At 46.4% G+C, this 14,849-nt stretch overlaps 1 protein-coding gene across 2 annotated transcripts; it reads left to right on the top strand.

The window, feature by feature from the left end:
- The first annotated feature begins 210 nt into the window (after positions 1-210).
- On the top strand, positions 211-14,321 carry LOC118088009 (apomucin). 2 transcript variants are annotated; one of them, XM_060275643.1, is made up of 7 exons: positions 211-386; positions 5,450-5,563; positions 6,576-6,722; positions 7,672-7,815; positions 8,238-8,372; positions 10,189-10,347; positions 11,069-14,321. In XM_060275643.1, exons 2-7 carry the CDS (start codon positions 5,506-5,508, stop codon positions 12,472-12,474), a joined length of 2,049 nt encoding a protein of 682 aa, XP_060131626.1. In that variant the 5' UTR covers positions 211-386; positions 5,450-5,505; the 3' UTR covers positions 12,475-14,321. The 2 variants fall into 2 exon arrangements, with proteins under 2 accessions (XP_060131626.1, XP_034977054.2); XM_035121163.2 differs by lacking the exon at positions 211-386 and adding an exon at positions 419-706.
- The last annotated feature ends 528 nt before the right edge of the window (positions 14,322-14,849 follow it).

Below are 14,849 nucleotides of genomic sequence, written 5' to 3'. Positions count from 1 at the left end.
CAATGGCTGCCAGCCGCAGTCGGAGGCAGGAATGCTTTTGAATACCAGCTGCTGGAAACCAAAGGAGGGAAGACTGCTTGGGTCTTGTTTTGTGGGTTTCCCCCAGGTATCTGGTTGGCCGATGTGAGAACAGGATGCTGAACCAAATGGGCCACTGGTCTGATCCAGCAGACTCTTCTTATGTTCTGATTGCCTTTCTCTTTCTCCTTGCTTCAGTTTCTCCCTCTCTGTTGCTTTCTGTATCCTTTCCTCCAGCTTTCCCTCCCATCCCAACCAGACTGGCTGGATTCCTGAAGCCTGACACATCCCCGCCTTCCCATCCATCCTTTGGGATGCTCCAAACATCTCCTCGTGGAATCCTGTCCTGTGACTCACCTTGATACCAGGTGGGTCCAGTCCAACGTGTCCTCTGGTGCCACACTTTTTGCTCACGTGCCTGGCAACTCTCATTTGCACTGTCCCCTCCCAGCCATTGTGAAAGCAGCAGGACCAAGCCTGGGACCAATTGGGAGTTCAAAGTGCCACCTTTGTTTGGGGCTGGTCCTTATGGAAGGGCAGGATTGGGTGGGAGTATTTAGGAGGTTATTAAAGGCAGTGCCAGGCAGCAGGTCAGAGACAGGGGCTCGGACACAGCGAGGATCTTAGAGCTGTTTCAAGATGGCCAAGACCTGGGCAATTTTGCTGCTACCTGCTCTCTTCTACCAAGGTAAACTGAAGATGGGTTGATAGGAATTACTATTGTTGTTGTTATTATTAATTTTTATAATGATGTTGCAGAATGCACACTTTTAGTTCAGCTTTCAGTGGTGCAAGGCCGGATTAAGACCTTTAGAGGCCCCAAGCACTTAAAAAGTTTTGGTTGCCCCCATATATAGCTAATTTGAAATATAAACAATAATAAACCGTAAAATAATTTTTTATTTCTTGAAAGGAAACCTACGGTAAGGTAGAAAATGTTTGGTTTTTGTATACTTCTACTTCATTCCATGACGAACAATTTATTTACTAGTTTAAGGCCAAATTTTGTGCTTTTATTAATATAGATGAATTTTGTCTCAGAATTTGTAAACTGAAAAGCAGAGTTGCGGGTCCATGGAAAAACTGACAGTAGAAAATTTCTGTGGTGCCCTCCTTCCCTTGATGCCCTAGCACATGCTCATTTTGCTTAATGGCTCATCCATCTCTGGGGGCAGGTTTGATATTGCAGGATCACAAGCGCTTTTTCGTCAGTCTTGCTCTTTTATCCTTTCGACGTCATCTTAAATCTTATATTCAGCATGCTTTTCCTGCTATAAGGCATTTCAGTGATGCATGGGATTGCCCTGTTAAGTCTGTAAGGCAGAGTTGCCCAAAATATTCCCTCCTCGGTAGCTGCTCCTGTAACAGCATTGGATCTACAGCAGTTGCCCAGTAGTTCTAGGAAAGCAGAGTTTGGCATTTAAATTCCTAGCGTTACCTGGGAAGAGGGGTGGATGGTTAAACCACTCTGGGAACGGTAGCTCCATGAAGGGAATACAGGCTGCCTAACAGCTCTCAGCACTTTTGGACACAAACTACAGCTCCCAGGGTTCTTCAGAGGAGACAGGACTGTTTTAAGTGGTATAATAGTGCTTCAAATGTACTAGTGCAGACGTGGATTCCTGCAATTCAAATCTCCCTTAAGGAGCTACGACCTCACTGCTTTGTTGCTTTTCCAGTCTGCTGGCTACCCTAACTAAGTGAACCAAGGCTAAGAGATGTAGTTCACTCCAGGCTACTGCAGCAATGAGGTGGACGAGCTAAATCATGAAATGAGGCTTCTTGCATTGAGACATGACCTGCTTCTCCAGCAAAGTTCAAAGTTCTTTAATTGTGCTATTGACGACCAGCGTTTACAGGAGAAAAACCACAGCATGGTGTCAGAGCATCTTTTTGCATGCAGGAGTTCAATTCCCAGCATTTCCAGGTAGAGCTGGAGAGCTGAAATCCTAGAGAGCAGCTGCCACTCTGTGTAGACCAGGGGTAGGCAACCTAAGGCCCGTGGGCCGGATGCGCCTTCTAAATCCGGCCCATAGACGGTCTGGGAATCAGCATGTTTTTACATGAGTAGAATGTGTCCTTTTATTTAAAATGCATCTCTGGGTTATTTGTGGAGCATAGGAATTTGTTCATTTTTTATTTTTTATTTTCAAACTATAGTCCGGCCCCACACATGGTCTGAGGGACGATGGACTGGCCCGTGGCTGAAAAAGATGGACCCAAAGGTCTGTCTCAGTCTAAGGCAGCTTATTAACTAACTAAGTTTTTAGACACCCCCCCCCTTTTGTCTGAAGACCACAGGGCAGTTTGCAACATAAAACCCAAATGTCAACACACAACGTAATACCTATACCTCATAAATACTGAAAGAGTTAGAATCATGGGATAGCTCAGTTGGTTAGAACATGGTGCTGAGAACGCCAAGGTTGCAGGTTCGATCCCCAAATGGGACAGCTGCATATTCAGGTTGGACTAGACAATCGTCAGGATCGTTCCAACACTATAATGCTGTGATTCTATGATCTGTAGAATTAGAAAGATCCCAAAGGGCATCTAGTCCTATGCAGGACTATTATTACAGAGTTATAATAAATACGTAATAAAACACAGATGATTGTAACAGCAACAGCATCAAGAAACAAGGGAAGCAAAAATCAGCAACCAGGTAACTAAAATGCAAAACAGTGCACAAATACCTTATATTTTTTCTAGTCAAAGACAGCGTTTAATCCCAGCCACTGCACAGAAAATGGCAGACCTTCCTAGCTCTTGCCTGGGAGCTTTCCTTTTCTTTCCCAGTCTTTCAGTCTGGGGAATCTTCACTTCCTTCCCCCTCACTCCCCACAGTTCCTTCCCCAAATCCAGCCACCACCTTACTTCTTTCTGTAGCTTCTATAGCAAGGAGAGGGAGAGAGGACTGGGAGGCAGTGTGGGGAAGCCCCACCCTGAGATTTACTTGTCCCAAATTTGACATAAACACCCAGAAGGTGCCTCCTCCTCTTCCTCCTCCTCCACAGACAGGGATTTTACAAAACACCTTATGATGGAAAGAGGACAATTAGCAAACAACACGATTCTCTGGCTTCCCGGGTTCTCTGGTCCAGGAATTCTGGAGACCAGAATGGCTAATTATGTGGGGTGCGGTTCCATGCATCCCATAAACATGTGTCCCAGAAACTTATTCTCTTTTGTTCTTGTTGTTGTTGTCTTTAAAAATTGGAGCCTAATCTTTGAAAAAACAACAGCAACAAAAAGGAGGTGAAGTTTCTGGCCCTCATGGGAGGAGCCACTATAGCAGAAACAAGGAACCTGGTGTGGCTTCCAGATGTTGTTGGACCAAAACTCCCATCAGTCTTAGCTGGCATGGCTAATGGTAAGGGATGGTGTGTGTGTGTGGTGTGGTGTGGTGTGGTGTGGTGTGGTGTGGTGTGGTGTGGTGTGTGTGTGTGTGTGTGTGGTGGAGTTGTGGCAAGTATCTGGAGTTCCCGCCCCCCTTTTCTCCACGCCTGCCCTCACTAATTGAGAAGGAAGGGGGAGCCTGCCTTTGCCATGTTTCTGCTCCCAAAATTTCTAAAGCTGCATGTTAAAAGTTCATTATGTGGGGATTAATTTCTCTTTAACACCTTCCTGCACTGTGTGTTTATTCTGAAATAAGTCCACAAGTCCTACTGAACTGGGGACTCATGCACACCCTACGACTTCCACCAAATAATCCTGAGAACTGTAGTTTGTTAAGTGTGCTGAGCAGCCCCCCCCCCCAAGCCGGAACTCACTGGAACTGCCATTGCTATTATAAGGGAACAAGGGTTCAAGGGAACAAGAGCTCCAGCACCTCTTTTTCTAGAAAAACAGCACTGGTGCTGAGAGTTGTTAGAGACCTCCCCCAGAGCGACAATTCCCAGAACAGTTTAACAATAAACCCTTCTTCCCAGGGGACTGCAACCCTGGAGTCTCCTAACAACTCTCAGCACCCGTAAGAAACTGTAGCTCCCAGGATTCCGTGGAGGAAAAGCCATTTTATGGGGGACCTAGACACCTGCCAACTATTTTTTTAATAATACTTTATTATTTAAAATATTGCATACATAACATATATATGTCATAAACACAACATAAGCTTTCCTCTCATTAAATCATATACAGAAAATATATGAATAACAAAATGCACAATTCAACATAAATTCTTCTTCGCAATGTGAACAGTATACCATCCTTATATTTCATCCTATTTCTTCCCTCTTAGATACTTCCCGTCCTTCTTATTATACAATAGCAAATTCTTTATGCTCCTCGGGCCTGCATTATGAATTTCTTCCTTTCTTTTCCTGATTCCTCCTGATCTCACTTTTATGCTTTTCAGACGTTATTCTATATCTGCTAATATGGAATTATTAGGATAGTAATTTTTTAGATATTTTTTGTAAACACTCCATTCTTTAGATACTTTTTGTGTTGATGATCCCCTGATTGAGTCAGTAAGTAATATTTTTGTTAAATATACTACCACCAGAAATCCAAAAAGAAACAAAATCTTTGCTGCTTTATGCAATGCAATGACCGCGACCAGGGTATTACTGGCAAGGAAGTGGAAGAGTGAGAACCTACCCACTGTAATGGAGTGGCAAACGCTCATGCTAGAATACGTACAGCTGGCCAACTATTTATTCAGCATTCATTCTGATTTGATCGTGGGGATGTTACATAAAGCGGAATGGTTATCCCATGCTTTCTGGCATAGCAGTTTCTTGTCACTTTTCAGACCATTCCACAGAGGTTCAAAGCAGTCAGCTGGTGTTCATTAGGTGCCAACTAAGGATCATGATGCCTGCTGTTGACCGACACACACACTGCAATGTCAGACCCGGAATAAAAATCTTGGAGAGATAAGCACTTTGCGCTTGCCGACTCTTGCTTATTTATTTTAAACTGCATGTGATGCAAGCGAAATCCATTATGCAAAGAACTGTGGAACTGATACTCGTGGTGTGTTATGAGAAAGATTAAAATCTGATGAGCCTGCATGACATATTCCCAACGTGCTCCTCGTTGCATAACTCAGTTCCACAGCTGAGCAGCCGGCAGATGGCATCCAACAGGCACAGTTTTCCCTCGCAAAGGGTTCGACTCACACACATGGGACTCTTAATCCTTGGGTCGTGGGTTCGAGCCCCACATTCGGCAAAAGATTCCTGCATTGCAAGGGGTTGGACTAGATGACCCTCATGGTCCCTTTCAACTCTACAATTCTTGATCTGGGGGATATATCAGTATGCTTCAAAGTAAAAGTCAAACAAAAGTATGGATGAGCCCAAAGTCTCCCCATATTGGGGGAAAGCACACTTGTTGAATATTTGCCTGTTGCACAGATGCTAAAGGATGGAATGGAAGAAGCAGCCTTAGACTTGACCAATTTCTCTCCGTCCTCTTCCAGCCTTTTCCTTGCAATGCAACACATGTCACGGTGAGTACGATTGCTTAGGAGAGAACATGACATGCGAAGATCCTTCGGCCAGCTGCTCAACATCTGTCCGAAAGGCTTATGTTGGTAAGTATCATTTTTAGCAGTGGTCATGGGTACTTCCTGTTTGTTTTGTAAGGACTGTGGGTCATCCATAAACAAAAAACATGTTCTAAAAACAAATTAGAACAGCATTCTAATGTCATGATCGGGGCTAAATAAAGTCACAAACCAGTGAGCTAGCTTTCGAACTTCGCATAACTCTTCCTCATATCGGGCTTGGTGATCAACAATAAAAAGTCTGGTGGGTGGGGTGGGCAGAATGTTGCTGTTAGAGGGCGTAGTAGAGGAAACCTGAGGTTCCAGGTCTTGCCTTTATCACCGTGCCATCACCATGCTTTCTGGGCAACTTTGAGGTTGGGGCATGAGAAAGCAATACAAACTAACCTATCCTGAAGCCTGCCAATTGTTCTGGGAGCTGGGCATGTGTGTGTCTCTCTCTCCTTGCAATAGAAAACTCAAGTTGTGAGTGCCAACAGGAATCCCAAACTTCGGGGTTCGTAGTTAATGTTAAGTAGGAACCCCATGCTTGACATATCAATTACACAGTTTGTGGGGTGCTGCAAAATGGGGTTTTTTTGCTGCCCCCCAAAAAACCTGCAAAACTTTGGCACAGGTTTGCAGAGGATCCCAGATTCGGGGTTTGTAGTTCATGGGCCCCCAGCAGGATTGTAGTGAAAAGAGGCGATGAGAAACAAGAGCAAGCTATCGGCAAGCTTGGGGAAAACCCATGGTTTGCAGACGTAGCAATGGGCAGCAGAAGTGGGTCACCAGAGGTGGAGGTGGTAGTGATGCCCAATGGTCAGACCTTCCTCGGAGTGTGGCCATAGCAGGCTTAAGGCAGGGCCCTTCTCGGCCCAGCCTGACTCACAAAGAGTCACTTCTGAGAGTTCCCCTGCTTTATTTGCCCTAATATATAGTAGTGTGGGAATGAAATGAAAGGTACCTTTAGGTTTCATACAGCAAAAGGAAAACTGGGCTTGGGTTCCAGTTTGTGAAATGCTATGTTAACTACAACATTATTTCTTCCCTTCTCCAGGCTTCCTGGAATTCCAGTCAGTGAGGAAAGGATGTGCCCGTCAGCTGTTCCCCCACGAATCAATCTCCCTCAACTCTCATCTCATGTCTCTTTCGTACCAGGCACGCTACTGTGCTGAGGATGGCTGTAACAATGAGACCTACTTTGGTGAGTCGCGTGGCTGCCGGCACCCAAAATGAAACCAGGTTGATTTTTTTTGGGGGGGGTGGATTTTCAGGGAGGCTGAAAGCATATTGAGATGATACATGAAATTTCCAAGAGAGAGTTACCTAGAGGTCTACCATTTTTACCTGTTTTCATACTTGTTCTACTGTATGAATGCGATGAATAAACATGACAAGGGTGGTGTTTGCCTTTCTTGCCTTGCCTGCAAAGTGGTTAGCATGTTGGACCAGGACCTTGGCCAGGGTTCGACTCCACACTCAGCTATGAAGCTCACCTTGGGCCAGTCAACTCACTCTCAGCCTGGCCTACCTCTCACAGTTGTTGTGAGGATAGGATGGGGATTGATTGATTGATTGATTGATTGTATTTCTATGCTGCTTTTCATTCAAATGAATCTCAAAGCAGCTTACAACCAATAAATAACCGTAACATAACATAATAAAACATAATAGCACATCACGGATACAGCATACATCATAAAAAAAATAATTAACAAATTATCAATAAAACAGTTGCAATCTATTTGAAAAAAACCTTAAAACATCAACTAAAAATAAGCTACACCTCACAATTATGTCAAGTCATGTGATTAACAAATCAATGTGGCATTTAGAATCTATAAAACAATATTAAAAACATTCACAAAATAGCAACTGAAAATATAAGCTAAGCACTAAGTTCATTCACACGATCTCTGCACCTCTGTGACTTTCACTCTGTTCAGTTCATTAACTGCCTTGAGCTCCTTGGAGGAAAGGTAGGATTTAAATGAAATAAAGAAAGTAATTTTTTAAAATGAAAATACACCCCCAGGCTCCCTTGCTGATTGTGCATAGGATGCCAACCCCCCCCCCTCTGCCCTCCTCTGCCATCTCACTGTGCTCTCCCTCCCTAAGCACATGCTAACCCCCACCTCCTGTCTCCCCCCCAGTCTCCCATCCAATCCCTGTCAATCACATGCGCTGCCACAGCTGTGCCACCCAAGGAGCCTGGTGCCCCGAAGCTTCTCGCACTCAGATCAGCTGTGCTGGGGATCAGGACCAGTGTTTGGATCTTGCCGTCACCGGAAAACTGGGTGAGTTGGTGGTGGTGGTGGGGCAGTAGGCAGTGCAGGATGTGTGAGGGAGGGAGAGAGGTGAGGTGTTTTTCGGAAGAGGGAGGTGATGATGGGAGGGACCCATGGAGATGTGGGAGGAGACACAAAGGGGAGAAACCTGGCAAATTAGAACTGGGGATAAGAGTCTGCTGGATCAGGCCAGCATCCTCTTCTCACCGTGGCCAACCAGAGGCCTGTGGGAAGCCTGGCAGCAGGACCCAACCACAAGGGAGCGCTCTCCCCTCCTGAGGTTTCCAGCAACTGCTGTTCAGAAGCATTACTGCCTTGGACCATGGAGGCAGAGCATAGCCACCATGACTAGCAGCCATTGATATACTTTCCCCTCTTCCATGTTGGGTTTTGCAGTGTCTTATGTCTTTCGTTGTCAATTATGCCTGCAGGTCAGTATGACAACATGAAAATGAAGGGCTGCACCAACCTCCCACGGTGCCAGGAGACCTTGAGCTTCCACTCTGCAGACCGTACCATCCATGCCAGCTGCTGCTCAACAGCCCTCTGCAATACCTTCAACCCAGGTAACTACTAAACTTGATAGCCAGGCATCAGATATAGAATTGTATGGTATAGGATCAATTTGTTTTCTCGTGACAGTGGGTTCCCCAGCATGCTAAGCCTCTCTCAGTCCTTATCTCATTCATCTGCAACAGTGGTGGTGGGGCCTTGTGTCCTCCAGATGTTCTTGGTAGAGCATGACTAGTTGTCAGTGATTGCCTTTTCCTCCATGAATTTCTCCAGTCCTCTTTTAGAGCCATCCAACTTGGTGGCCATCACTGCTTCTTGGGGAGCGAGTGCCACAGTTTAACTATGTGCTGCACGAAGAAGTAACCTTCTTTTCCCCGTTCTGAATCTTTGAGTGTTCAGCTCCATTGGATGCACTGGATGAGTTCCAGTGTTAGGAGAGAGTGAGCAAGACCTTTCCTCTAGACCCCTTTCCCCTGCCAGGCTACCTGATGGGAGTTGTAGCCTAGCAACAATCTAGAGGACTACAGACGAGGGATGCAGTCAAATGCTGAGGACACTGGTATATTCTACAGATGACCTCCTCCGTCCTGTCTTGGTCTTGTTTTTTTGTTTCTTTGTTTGTTTGTTTTTGTATAGCTAGCCTTTAATGTAGTTTTTGTATAGCTAGCCTTTAATGTATTGTTTCTTTGGGCCAAATTCAAGGCAGAACATCAATTGGTGATTTCTGTCAGGACCATGGCAAGCAGAGAAGGCAAGGGTGGCTCCTGTTGGGCTTCTATTGGTGAAGACAGAAGTCTAGGTCGCTGGCAAACGTCAGCCAAACTGCAGCAGTATGGCTGCTCCATTAGAGAATCTTGGTGATTCAGAAACAGCATAAATTCTACTCATTGAATTCTACTCAATATTGATCCAGAGCAGAACTCCAACGTATAGTTAGCAGAGTAAAAACTTAAACACATTGTAGGATTCCCAAAGTGTCCATAAGAAGTCCAGTTGCAGCAGACTTAACTTAAACTTTAAAAAGGTAAAGGGACCCCTGACTGTTAGGTCCAGTCACGGACGACTCTGGGGTTGCAGCGCTCATCTCGCTTTACTGGCCGAGGGAGCCGGCGTTCAGCTTCCAGGTCATGTGGCCAGCATGACAAAGCCACTTCTGGTGAATCTGCTTGCACTTCATGCTTTCGAACTGCTAGGTTGGTAGGAGCAGGGACCGAGCAACGGGAGCTCACCCAGTCACAGGGATTCAAACTGCTGACCTTCTGATCGGCAAGCCCTAGGCTCTGTGGTTTAACCCACAGTGCCACCCGCGTCCCTAACTTAAACTTACAATAACTTATAATAGGTCTAAATTGTTACACTATATACAGAACACCACACCAGAAGGAAGAGAGATAGGAAGAGAAAGCAAAACCCAGAATCCTTCTTTTATAGTCAGCATGACCTTGAAGAAGAGATAACAGAAGCAGTTTAAACCAGCTGTACTCAGCTTCTCTGAAGGAATAACCTAAACATCATGAACCTTCTGCTTGTTTCTTTCACACTGAGAAGCTTCCAGAACCTTCTTGAATTAATCAGAATAGCAAAGATTTCTTCTGCACTAAGAAATGCAAAGTGACAAAGGAATCAGGCAGTCTTTTGGGTACTCTGTGCCCATTGCTTAGGGCTTTGTGAATCGATGCAAGAACTTGCTCTAGTAGAAAATAGCCAACCAGGTCCATTCTTGCAGCAAGGAAATAGCATGCACTCCTTGTAGCTGGAAGTGGGTCCAGTCCACAATCTGCTGCTTGTGTAAATGGCAGGAGGATACCTGGTTGTTATGATGCAGGCATGCCTCATGGCTGTTTCTTTCACTTTTCTCTCTCCTTCCAGATCTTCATGTCCAAAGCCAGGCAACGAACGGGCTAGAATGCTATAGCTGTGTGGATGACAACGGCTCTGGGTCTGGGTGCTCCAAAAAATCAATCTCCAAGGTGCAATGCACAGGCATCCACAACATGTGCTTGGAGGGGATTGGCAACAGCCGTAAAGGTGAGTGTTGATCTGCGAGACTCCCTGCACCAAAGTTTGCGGTGCTATCCCAGTTAGGCAGAGGAGGCAAGCATTTTAAGCCAGAGTCAAAAGTGGACAGGACACTCCCCCCCCCATATACAAAGGTGTAGTAGTCTGGGGTCTGGTGGGGGTTGAAGACTTCTTGCTCTTTCTGTGTTAGGGTCCCTGTCTCCAGCGTCTGAGAGCTGCCCAACCAGCATAAAATGGGAACTTCTTAGTCACTGGGAAGAAGCCTTTCAACCCTTTGCATTGATTACTGTCCAAAAGAGAGCAAGGGGGTGAGTCAGACACTGAGAGTTGGCCCCTAGGACCACTCTGGAGAAGGTGCACAAGAAGAACTCTAAGTTGTTGCTCCATGTGCTGCAGAGGTTAAATGCTTAGGTACACCAAAGGACAAGGTGCTTCAGTTTCAGGAGATTAGTGTGCAAGTTCTGTTGCATACACTGGGCACCAAAAAATCCCCCCAAAACTTGTCACTCCAAAAGAAGATGTAGGAGCTCTCCTAATCATTTGCCAACCACATGTCATATGAGATGTCAGGTGTGTGACAGGTAGAGATGTGGCTGCCATTGCACAACCAAGAGCTTTCAAGTGCCGCAGCTCACACGCGCCCGGGGAGAGTAACCGCAGCAGCCTGGTGGTGAGCAATAAACTCTTTTGACTAATTGTCTCTGTTCCCTTTTCTTTTCTTCACCTGCAGCTGGTAGGGATTTGGGCCTAGTGACCTTCAAAGGCTGTGCCTCCCCAGCCATGTGCCAGAGCTCTCTCCTGGCTTTGGTGCAAGAGCTGGACAACGCCGACGTCATGTGTTGCCAAGGCAGCCTCTGCAATGACCGCATCGTGGACGGCGTGGTGACCCAGCCCATAGTCCCTGCGGACAGTGCTGACACCACGACGGTGGCAGAGTGCGCCACCCCCACACCGTCTGGCACCGCAGCAAATCCTGACTGCATCTACGATGACGAGGATGAAGACAGCGTCGCAGTTGCCCACGTCCCCGCTGGTGCAGACCTGTCTCCCGGGAGCCACGCCGATAATGAGACGGCCTACAAGGTCAATGAGAAGGAAGGGAGTGAGTCTTTGGTCAATGAAGGCGACCGTGACAACTCAACAACTGCGGGCGAACATGTCGTCAATGAGAATATCGTTGGCGGTCACACAGAGGGCCACACTGTCTCCCCCGCGGGCACCACAGACTCTGAGGACATGGCAGTGGGCGGTTCCTCAGCTGCCACAAACTTGGACGAGAGCAATGCCGGCACCAACGCCACCTCTTCTGGCAATCATGGCAGCGTTGTTGTGCTGGTGCCCGTCGTGGTCCCCAAGAAGAATGCCACTTCTGCCACTGCTACCACCACCACCTCCTCTTCCTCCTCAGAAACAAGCGCTGGCAACATGGTCGTGGCAGCTTCCAGCAATGACGATGACGAGTATGAAGAATGTGAGGCTGAAGAAGAGGCCGTCAGCACTGGGGAGCAGTTCATGGCTGCTAAGGAGGCAAACCGTGAAGGTTCGGCCACCACCCACCCTTCAGGGGTGTTCTATGAAAGCGAAACCCGGCCCCATGGGCATGGATATGCTCACTCTCCTGCTGCTGGTACCACAGGAAGCAGCAATGTGGACCACACTGGCCACACAACTAGCAGCGAAAATCACGGAGCTGCCAGTGGCGAGTATGTCAGCGTTGACGGTAGCACTCCCCAGCCAGGCCACGCCACCAGTGGCTCCACCGTGGGAGGAAAGGTGGAGGCAGGTGCCCCCGTTGTGATCACCGCCAACGCACCAGCCGCCACCAGCAGTCCTGCCGGAGCAGTCCTCGTTTCTGGAGCGGCAGCTGGCACTCCACGCCCCAAGAAGAAGATCCCATGCAAGCGGCCCAGGCCCCAAAGCCAACCTGGCGTGAACCTGGCAGCCGCACCTGGAGCTGGGAGTCGAGGCGTGGAGGACACTGCCAGAAAGAACCCCGAATCCTCGTTGTTCAGCGATGCTAAGCTGCCGGAGCTCAAGGGAGGGGGGAAAGGCACCCTTGAAAATGGGGCTTTGGGCCTTGTCTCCAACTTGGGCCTCTTCTGTTTCACTCTCCTGTTGGCGGCCCTGTTGCATTGAACCCACAGAGACTGGGATTGGGGTTAGGCCTGTTGATTTGTTTTAGACAGTGCTTTTTTCAAAAAAAAAAAATATTTCAGGGTACTCTCATTTTGACTCAAGAAAACCACCATTTAATAGTTCAAATAGGGGGAAATAAATACAGTAAATGGACAAAAGTACAAAGAACATGCATTACCTCATATCACACAGCTGTCAGCTCACAGTAACTTCCACACTGGCATGAGGTTCCGTCTGAGACTCAGGAAACACCGGGAACAGAAATGAAGCTGCCATCGGAGGTGGGAACAACGAAACTGACCAATCACCGTGCTAGATTCCAACTCCTACTTCACACATTAAACGCTCGCTTCCGTCTGAGACTCAGGAAACACCGTGACAGGAAACGAGGCCGCCATTGGGGGTAGCAATGGAACTGATGATTCACTGTGCTAGAGAAGAAACTAAAAAATTCTAAAAAAAATTAGTTTCTTCTTCCGTTAGATTCACACAATGTTTAGGGGTACGTGTACCCCTGTGTCCCCCCACCCCCCCCAAGAAAAAAGCACTGACTTTAGAACCGAGGAGTATGGATTCCCACCCCTTGATCTGGTGCCATTTCCTTTTGTAAAAGAACATTTGAACCCACACAGGGTTTAAAGAAGTGTAATCCAGAATAAAATTTGGAATGCTTGGGTTTTGCATGAAAGTATGCATGGATGTGTGAGAGAATATGTACAAATGAATAAAACAAATGGCATCTTGCTCCCTCCTGGTAGGAATAATGGGATGAGGCTCCGTGTGTTTCATATACCCTACGAGACCCTTAGCCGAAAGAAGAGTCTTGCTTATATTCAGGCTGAGCTGGGAACTCCTCCTGGACTGATTAGGGAGGTGGGGGTGCCATATTAACACTTAGTTAGAGAAGTATATATTTTGCATAACCGACAGGATACACAAGCAGAGCAGTTAACCCTTAACATATCGGTAGGTTTGTTTGTTTTCATATGCTGCTAGTAAATTAAGGTTAAATAAATTGGAGTTCTAATTGTAGATACACCGAAAAGAAGGTTGTTGTTTTTTTACACCAAGAACTCTGGCCAGAAATTTCAATATTAGGAATAAATCCTATTCGCGAGTTACAGCCAAATAAGGTATGTAATCTGGTAAGACTAACAGTCCTGAACAGAACAAATGAATACAAACAAGAAATGAGCTTCAAGTTCACTAGAGTATATGTAAATTAAGGGCTTGTGAGGTTTGTACAGTTCACTCAGCTGTGACAATAATGTGCAGCTATGGGCAACTGCAAGCACACATTGACACACACGGTATTTATTAGGAAATCTACAATGGGATGTTTATTTTTTACAATTACATATATATATTCCAGATACACAGAGCAAAGCTCAGTAGGTCACAAGCTACACTCAGGGCTCCTCCAAGCTCAGGAAGGTGACACTGAGCTCCAGGGTCAATTCAGCCCCATCTAGGCATTGCAAAGGCTAATTGCAAAATACAGCAAATGGAGAGGAGCATCCATATTCCACTGGGGGGCGGGCTTTAAAATGATTTTTTTATTCTGCATTCATGATGACTTGTGCTCAGGATACTACCAGGGCAGTCTGACATGATCTTGCTTTCAGTACCGTTTGTGCATGCAAAAGTTCAAGGGCGATCAAACGGCTTCCTTTCTAATCTGTGCATATCCTGTAACTACCCAGTGAAACCCCTTAACTATTTATATCACCAATGTTCTGGTTTATTTTTGTACCACTTTTTGTTGCACTGTGGTCCCTCCGGGGGGCAATCATGTGGTAGAATTGGGGAAGCATCGCAAAACGTCTAATAAAGCAGAATGAACCCACTATTAAGGCACTTTTCTTGGGTCAAAAGCATGTTGCAAAGCACACCTGTGATAAAATGCTGGTCGGGGTGGGGGGGTGGGGGCTCTGGTTGCATAGTGGGACTGAGGTATAAAATCACCCAAATCTGGAATGTGACAAATATCCTGAAGAACCAACCTCCCACCCCCGCTTTGTGCATAAGCCAGAGAAAAGGGATGTTCGGTGCAACAACACTTGGAATTTTCCTTGAGATAAATACAGGCAGAGCATAAACTACCCCTTAATCCTTCTCTCCAACAGAAACAAAGTTTGTTTAGGGTGCTGAGAGTTGCGGTGACATCCCATGTTCCTAGGGTTGCCATATTTCAAGAAGTAAAAATCCAGACACAAAAACTGAGCTTTTGGGGGGAGTGGGAATCAACCACAAACTTGTTGAGGTTTTCGCCCCTGGATGCTAATTTAGCCGTTGAAATTCCAGATATTCCGGACATATGGCAACCCTATCTGTCCCCTTCACAGAGTTCCAGTTCCTACAGTGGTTTAACAATC

Source organism: Zootoca vivipara, chromosome 6 (assembly GCF_963506605.1).
Source record: "Zootoca vivipara chromosome 6, rZooViv1.1, whole genome shotgun sequence".
Lineage (NCBI taxonomy): Eukaryota > Metazoa > Chordata > Lepidosauria > Squamata > Lacertidae > Zootoca > Zootoca vivipara.
This window is presented reverse-complemented; position numbering and strand designations above follow the sequence as displayed.

Bases quoted from the DNA above. Each gene is read 5' to 3' on its own strand.
- LOC118088009 (XM_035121163.2), top strand. From the start codon at position 658: ATGGCCAAGACCTGGGCAATTTTGCTGCTACCTGCTCTCTTCTACCAA. The intron at 707-5,449 runs GTAAACTGAAGA...GTCCTCTTCCAG, and splicing joins ACCTGCTCTCTTCTACCAAG to CCTTTTCCTTGCAATGCAAC. The intron at 7,816-8,237 runs GTGAGTTGGTGG...TTATGCCTGCAG, and splicing joins TGCCGTCACCGGAAAACTGG to GTCAGTATGACAACATGAAA.